At 36.1% G+C, this 8,499-nt stretch overlaps 1 protein-coding gene across 1 annotated transcript in view; it reads left to right on the top strand.

Moving 5' to 3' along the window:
- The first annotated feature begins 1,852 nt into the window (after nucleotides 1-1,852).
- EYS (eyes shut homolog) overlaps nucleotides 1,853-8,499 on the top strand; it is a 671,723-nt gene continuing 665,076 nt past the window's right edge. The window contains exons 1-2 of the mRNA XM_051778236.1: nucleotides 1,853-1,935; nucleotides 2,619-2,872. Of these exons, the coding sequence (XP_051634196.1) occupies nucleotides 1,853-1,935; nucleotides 2,619-2,872 (337 nt within the window). The remainder of the gene's footprint in view (nucleotides 1,936-2,618; nucleotides 2,873-8,499) is intronic.

Genomic DNA, 8,499 nt, shown 5'->3' with positions numbered 1-8,499 from the left:
CCATTACAGGGCTGAGCCACTGCACTGAGGTGTCAGTGCACAGCCAGGTCAGCCCTCTGATAAGGGTAAAAGTGTTTAAGTGCATGTACTTTTAATGTTTATGCATAATGAAATTTTATATAAGTTGAAATTTACATTTAGCTGTAAATGTCATGATTTAACCCCCACCAGCAGCCAAGCACCACACAGCTGTTCACTCACTCCCCCACCAGCAGGCTGAAGGAGAGAATCAGAAGGGTAAAAGCTAGAAAAATCATGAGTTGAGTTTAAGACAGTTTAATAGGCAAAGCAAAAGCCACGCATGCAAGCAAAGCAAAACAAGGAATTACTTCACTGCTTCCCATGGGCAGGCAGGTGTTTGGTAATCTCCAGGAAAGCAGGGCCCTGTCACACATAATGGTTACTTGGGAAGACAAACTCCATCCTTCCAAATGTCCCCCACTTCTTCCTTCTTCCTCCCTGCTTTACATGCTGAGCAGGACGATGTATGATATGGAATATCCCTTTCGTCCATTTGGGTCACCTGTCCCAGCTGTGTCTTCTCCCAACTTCCTGTGCACAGTGAAGTAAATGTATGAAAAGATTTTTTTGAACTGCACTCCTTTAAAAAATGAGAAATGCAATCAAATGAAGCTCTCAAGAGGAGGGGAAGATTTCTCCTTTGCTAAGAAGTTTAGGCTGGAAAAGAGAATACAGCAGCTATACCTACTAGGTACTGCAGTAGCAATGGATCTGCAAAGCAAAAACAGCAGTATTGAAGACCCCAGGCTTACCTCACAAGCTCATCAAAAGAGTTTTATGTCAAAAAGATATAAGGTCCCAAAACCCACCCAACGGATTTATTAAAGTGGACTTCAGTTCTTTTAGACCTTGGGGCCATGCATGGGAAAAACACAACAATGTTTCCAGGAGGTCAAAATAACACACTTTTACTGCCAAACTTTAGAAAATAAGGGAACTTGGCAAAAGTTTAAAGCAAATATTTCACAAAGCATTGACTTAGCAAATTCCAACCCATCCAAGTTTAAGTTAACCAAATCAAGGAAAAGGGAATTAGGAGAAGAAGAAGTGAAGAAAAAGAGAGAGTGAGCAAGAGAGAGAATTATAGCTACCACCTTAGACCCAGTGTAGAACTAGCTACTACAAATCCAAGGACAATAGGACCATGACCATGAGGAGGTCTTGTGGTGTGGGTTTTACTTACTATGGACTCCTGTGGCCAACCCCCCCAGGTGGGGCTTTTGATCTGCCAGCCATTTGGGATCTGGGTTAGGGGCTCCAGGGGGTGTGGTATGGGGTTTCAGGTGTGTCAGTGGCTGACAGCTGCACTAAAGGCTCTCAAGGAGGTGGGGCATGAGGGTAGAGCACCATTCCACCTTGACAGAACCTGATTTGCCCCCTCCACTCCCTTCCCTGAAATTGTTTTGAGTCATTGATAATTTTAATAACTTTTTTTCAGTCTCTCAGACTCATGACCACTCTAGATGAAATATGGAGGGATTACTTCAAGCAAGCTCTCTTTTGGTCCATGGACTAAAAGCCCATTAACAGTTGGTGTCTGTTAGCTTTACTCCAGGGCTCACAGCTAGTGATTTAGTTTCCATATGTCTACTATAAAAAATACAGAGATAATAAACCAGGACAGAAGCAAACAGCCGCATGAACAATCCCTTCTGTTAAAAATAAAGGAAAAAATACTCTTTCTGCCAGATGAATCAATAGAGAAAATTACTATAATCAAGGCTTCCTTAGCATGTTAGTTCTTTCCATCATCTAGATAGCATCTACGTGGACTAAAAAGATGTAAGATTACTGTAAAATTATCTCCTCCTGTGTGAGGAGACCTCTGTACATGATAAGGAAAGGATCAATCAAAGAATATATTACCAAGTACAAGGGATTTTCTAATTCTACAAGATATGGGTTAGCTCTGAGGTAGTCCAGATTTGTTTTCATTCACACATTAAAATGAAAAAAAGGCAGAAAGAGAAACATGAGAAAGTCATCTCCAGTCTTGAACAATTTATATCTCATCCAACATTTTGGGAAAAAAATCCTGAACAATTTCTATAAAATTCTATAGATGCTCTTTTTTTTCGGTTAGATAGCAATTGCAACTTTTGTTGCTAATGATACAGCAGTTTTATGCTGCTTTTGTGTCCAGAGCAAACAGCATCTAATATTGTTTCTTCATACTGATATTGTAGGAAGTAACTAATTATTTTTTCAGAAAAAAAAATTAAAATGCATAATGCGAATATTTATAAGAGTTTTTTATTCTAATATTTTTATTTGAAGCTAAATATTAAAAGTTACAGAGCTACTAGTTTTTCCTATGTAAATAGCTAAGATTTTCCATATTGTTTGGCTTCATTTAATTATTGCTAACAGTCTATGTGAAATGAGTTTACATAGTGACTAACTAAAGGTAAAGAAAAAAGATAGAAAAAAAAAAGTGCTTCATCTGTGAGTGATTCAAAGTGAGAATATTGTTAACAATATAGCTATTATGGACCATTATATTCCAGGCTGGTGATTCTGGGGGTGCTTTTCCCCTCTCCTCATCTCTCCTCACCTCACCTTGCCTCTCCTCTCCTGTTTTCTCATTTCAATAACAGGTGCATATGTCCCCTTGGCTACAGTGGCACATATTGTGAACTCGATATAGACAATTGCATTGGAAATCAGTGCTCTGAATACGGATTCTGCCAGGACAACTTGCATAATTACAGTTGTAATTGTGTGCCCGGATATGAAGGTCCCTTCTGTGAAGTTGAAATTAATGAATGCTTAAGTTCACCTTGCAAAAACGGAGCTACTTGTGTGGATTTAAGTGGCCACTTTTCTTGTCATTGTACTGCTGGGTTCAAAGGTAAGTTTTATCTTTTGAAGTGCCTTGTATTACAGATGTGAATGTCCCATTTTATGTAAGCAATGTTTATATAATTGTTTAATAACAGAGATGTATATATATATATGAATATGCATATATTTTCATGGTTGTATGATTTACAGGAGTTTTAACTGAATTAGCATTTAAATTCTTAGATTGTGTGTCCTAATTGTTCCTCAGCTGACCTTCCCTTCACTAAACGTACAATTCTGAGCTTTAGCTTTGCTGCTGTTAGCAAAAAAAATTTATCAAATTCCAAAACAAAATTTTAATTGTATTATTTTATTTTCACAGTTATGCAGTCTTATATCATGGCTTTAGTAATATATAGGCTAATAAGAACAAATGCTTTGGTACGGAACAGGAAAATCTAAGCATGAGGAGGAATGAGATCAGTAGCATCATCCGTCTGCATGTGTAGGATATAAAGAGCTATATTTGAGTGACTCCTATATGCTGGAGATAGGGCATCTGCCTGTCTTAGACATCTTTTCTAGGGAGAGATGGGCTGTAAATTTCTGTATTGCATTAGACGAATCCTACAAAACTGATAACACGACTCCTTTTTATACTAATTTTTGGCTTTGTGTTAATAATACTGATATTCAGACTATATGTGAGAGGCAGAAAATAATTTTGTATCCAGCAATACTGAAGTGTTGCATTTCCAGCCTTCAGTCTATATCATTGAGCACAGTTATCAATGCGCTGAATGCTTCTCTGTTGATAATCTATGATATGCTATCACTAACAAAGACAAAAATAAATAGTATATTATGTATAGTGTCGTTTGTACTAACTAATCATTAATTTACAGCTTACTCTTTCAAACTGCTGAGGGCTTTTGCTCCAATTCAGACAGTGCGTGTAGTACTAGATTTAGTCTGTCCCAGTTAAACCCCTGAGATGTTCAACATGTATTTGGATCTTTCTGGGTCACTACCAAAGTGCTGAACTATTAAGTAATTATAACTTTACTGATCTTTTTTCATTATACATTCTGGCTAGCTTTTAGCATTTTATCATTAACATTTTTAATTTTGAGTATGTTTATGTTCCTTTATATATATATATTTACATTTATGGAAGTATACACTGGCAGGTTTGTTGCCCTCAATTTGAGTATATAATTTCTTTGTAATTTGAATTACATTTATTAAAAGGTGTTATTTCCTGTTCATGCTTATTTATTAATAAATGTGCAACAAAACAAAGGAATGTCCCAGGAGTGGCTTAAATTCCAGCAAGATAGCACAACTACGTCTGACTACAAGTGAAGAAAACATACTTGGCTCACCTGTGCAAAATCTAACATAATATATTTCCATTTTGCTGCTGAAATTTCAGCCCTTATTTTGTACTTTGCTGGACTTCGTGGGGAACTTCAACCACCCAAATATCTTCTACAATAGAGTGTGGTATAAGATCTGCTTGGAAGAGTCCTGTAGGATAAAACCCCAGAGAGAAGAAGGGTCCAAGAAAGTCTATGACTACTAAGATCACGAGCAGTTCATCTCAATGAGCAGGCAAAAATACCAGGAGGCCTGTAGGAATGATCAAGGAACTCGTAGCCAAATTCAAACACAAAAAAGGAAACATAGAGAGGACAGGAACAAGGACAGGTAACTCGGCAGGAAATAGAGACACTATCTGAGAATGCAGCAATTAGTTTAGGAAAGTCAAAGCCCAAATGCTGTTGAGTATGACAAGAATGTGAAATACACCAAGAAGGGCTTCTGTAAGCATGTATGTGACAAAGGGAAGAGAAGAGAGAATGTAGTCCCATTGCTCAATGAGATAGAACCTTGATGAGACTGGACATGGAGAAGTTTGGGTGCTGAATGCCACCTTTGCTTCAGTCTGTGCTGGTGAGGCTGTCCTTCAATAATCCAACAACCTGAAACCAGAGAAAAAGTCTGAAGCAAGGAAGACACCCCCTTGATGGATGAGACTCAGGAGAGGAAATACTTAGGCAAACTGAATACATATTTGTCCATGAACCCTGATGGGATGCACCCAAAAATCATAGCATCATAGAATTTTATAATCATTGAAGTTGAAAAAGATCTCTAAGATCACTGGGTCCAAATATTAAGATACCACCACCACGTTCACAGCTAAACATTATCCCCAAGTGCCACATCCACATACCTTTTGAACAGATTCCAGGGGTGGTGATTCAACCACTTTCCTGGGCAGCCTATTCCAGCACCTGAACACCCTTCTACTGAAGAATTTTTTCCAAATATCCACTCTAAAGCTCCCCTGGCACAACTTGCTTACATAAATGATATAATTACATATTACTCTGGCCTCCAGTCGGGAGGTCTGGAGACACACCATCTATAACGCTGCTGCTCGTTTTGAGAACGCACACAGGGTCACTCTCAAGGAGAAAAGACAAGGCAGAAAGAATTGTGTCTTGTCGATACCACCTAAGGAGTCTTTCTGCTGTGCCTTTTGCAACAGGACTTGTCTATCTCATATTGGCCTTTTTAGCCACCAGCGCGTTTGTAGCAAATGTGGGTGGAGCCCTTCCCAAATCTTCGTTCATGAAGCCTAGCCATGATGAATTACATATTACTGAAAAAATCTTTTTTTAAAAAAAACCCTTTATTTTCTCACACAATGAGGTATTATATAATAGCATTTCCACCAAAGTAAATTTAAAGAAAAATGTCACAATATTACTCATTAATTGTAATTCATTACCACATGTACTGAATATATTAAATTCTGATTTTAAGCTGTAAACAATTAATAAAAACTTACAAAAATATTATCAGTACCATAGAAATTCTCTTTTCATAGTCTCTATGGTTTATGATCCTAGGATATTTTCCAGCACAAAATAGATCTAAAGTTTGGTCATAACTTCATGTTATGAATCAGTGATTAGTATCCCAGTGTAATACTAAAAACCTCACATTTATTCTTATCTCATTTGTATGTGTGTGTTTGTTATGTTGTTTCTCTGTAATTCAGCATTCCAACATATCCAGATGTACCTAATTTTTCTTCATAAATAGTAAATTCACTTTCAGATGAAATAGCAAAGGCAATGCTGAATAAGCTAAAGAGTAAAATGGAAATTATTGTTGCTCAGTACTCTGTATGTATTTGTGGAACTATCATACTCTGTGTATTAGGATTCATAGATATTGTAAATAACTTCCCACTTATTAGGTAGGAGGTGACTTGATGTCTCTCCTGCTATTAAATGAATCCCTGTGTTCTCTTTGATATAACATTAGAATCAGTTTTTATTTCAGAAGCAAAATGTTAAACAGACAACTCATATCTACTTTGTCTAGTTGATTGATCAATCTGATGTCTATCAACATTCCTCAGAAACTTTGTGTTCTATTAGCTAGGGACCTCTTAGGCAGTGCAATGGATTTGATTTTTTTTAAAAACAAGTTCATAAAAAAATGCAAGGCTTGGGTATTTTCATAATAAAAACAAATGCTTTGTAACATCATATACCACAGTCTTTCCTTTCGAACTGTAAATGATACTTGTGATGGAAACTTTAATACGGAGACATTTGGTATATGCCTGGTGCCCTCTCCACTGCCTATAAGAGAATTTCACCCATGTTCAAACTCGGAAGTTTCGAATACAATTATAAAAATTGAGAAAATAACTTCTTTAACTTTTGATTAAGTGATGACTGTATATCACCTAATTCTGGTTCAGTTTTTCAAACATAACCTAGTGCTGCTCACCTTCAGAAAAATTCCCAGTCTATACTTTTTTCTGTATCTTTGTGTTAACTATCTCAATACATCAATGTTCAGCACCAAATAATTCCAGCTTTCATGATGACTGGTATTTCTAAACAAATACCACTGTGCTTATTTCTAGTTTAAAGGAAGATCTTGGAATTTTTCAGGGGGAAAAAAAGCTGTATTTATCCTAACACATCCTGCATTAAAACTCTTCTGTTTAGATGCCCACAAAAATGTGAAGGCAGCTACTGAGAACTCAAAGCAGATAGACAATATTGCCTCATTGGTTTCTCTTGAGGGTTTGTATCTATATAACGTACAGTTAAATTTGGGAAATATTTTTATTCTGAATATATACTGTATCCCACATAGCAAGATATTGATCTATCATTGCTTTAGCCATGTGTAAGTAACAACAGTATTGAAACTCATCACTAATGTAGGTCTTCCAGTGACTTTTTGGGTTTGACATTAATATATGCTATATGTGATGCTCGTCAGTATTCCTCTTTTTGTCCAAAAGAGGAAAATGTCATAAGGGCTTTTTGAAATCCTTCAATTTCGTTAAATTTCTGTGCTTTGTTTTTGCTTTTTTATTCCACAAATACACAGGAGAAGTCCATGTAAAATTTGAAGTCCGTCTATGCAAATATTTGAGTGTTGGTACTTTCAGTACGTTATTAATTGGTTTTACAACAAGCCTGGGCTGGGTGTGTGGCTCAGGGCATTGGGCAGTGCAGCTTCTGAAGGAGTTCTGGCTGGCTTCTTCTGGGGAAGAGTGATTATTGCTGGCACATTGTGCCAGTGTAGCCTGCCTGTCAGATGTACAATGTAATCCCATGGAGAGAGATGAGCTGGACTCTTGGCAGTTTAGATTTGAACAGTCACATGCTTTCTCTGAGTTAAAACTCTTTCATAGATGCTAAGCCAGTGGAATGGTTTAACACCTCATATAAATCGCTTTCAATCTGTAATAAGTGTTCACAGAAAGGATTACACTGCATGAGGTAAATAAAAATTAAATTTGTTTTGGATTTTTAACTACTACAATATGTTACACAGAAAAGATCTTGAAGAAAAGAAAAAAAAAACCAATCAAGTGTGTAGAACAACAAAGTTGAGAAAGGGAAATATCTGTCAAGTTCACAAAAGCCACACCTGGAACACCTGTCTTGCTTTTTCATAACTGCATTTTCTGCAAAGTAAGCTGAAACATTACTCAGGGTGATACCTGTCTTATCTAACAGAATAACTTATGTTGCTTAGCAAGCAACAAAATTACACACTTTGTTATCAGGTACATGATTGGAATGCTTTATACTTATACACATTTTACAAAATGTGGACAGTAAGGCAGGAATGTTGCAAAGACAATCCTTAAATAAATTGTTAATGCTTTGGATACTAGTTGAACTTTACAAACCCTTGTGGTTCAGTTTTTTGGTGATTTGGTTTTTTTCAACAGTACTTCATTAAGTTTACATTAAGGAGAATTTTAAATCACCTGCTTTTCATCTGATCTTGGAATAGAAAGATTCATTTTATGTCTTGAATATAACCTCAAGTGAGGAGTTTTATTTAAAAAATATATTCTTTAACATCCTTTTCTTAATTGTGGTCATTCTGTCTGCTTTTGCATCATCAAACTTTATATTCCATTTTGCCTAAAAAACAAAAGTTGATACAAAAAGTATTTAAAAGAAACTTTGTATTTTTATATTTTTGCATGTGTTTTGTGATTCAGACAGAGATGTTATAGTAGTGGTGGCACTTTATAATAGATACTTTAAATATAATGTGTATTACATTATGAAAATAATCTCTCAAATTATTTAGTTTTTATTCTAATGTCTGAATATTTTATTTGAGAATGGT

Source organism: Manacus candei, unplaced genomic scaffold, assembly GCF_025592945.1.
Source record: "Manacus candei isolate 608988 ecotype Guabito, Panama unplaced genomic scaffold, ASM2559294v1 h1tg000011l, whole genome shotgun sequence".
In the NCBI taxonomy this organism is placed as follows: Eukaryota; Metazoa; Chordata; class Aves; order Passeriformes; family Pipridae; genus Manacus; species Manacus candei.
This window is presented reverse-complemented; position numbering and strand designations above follow the sequence as displayed.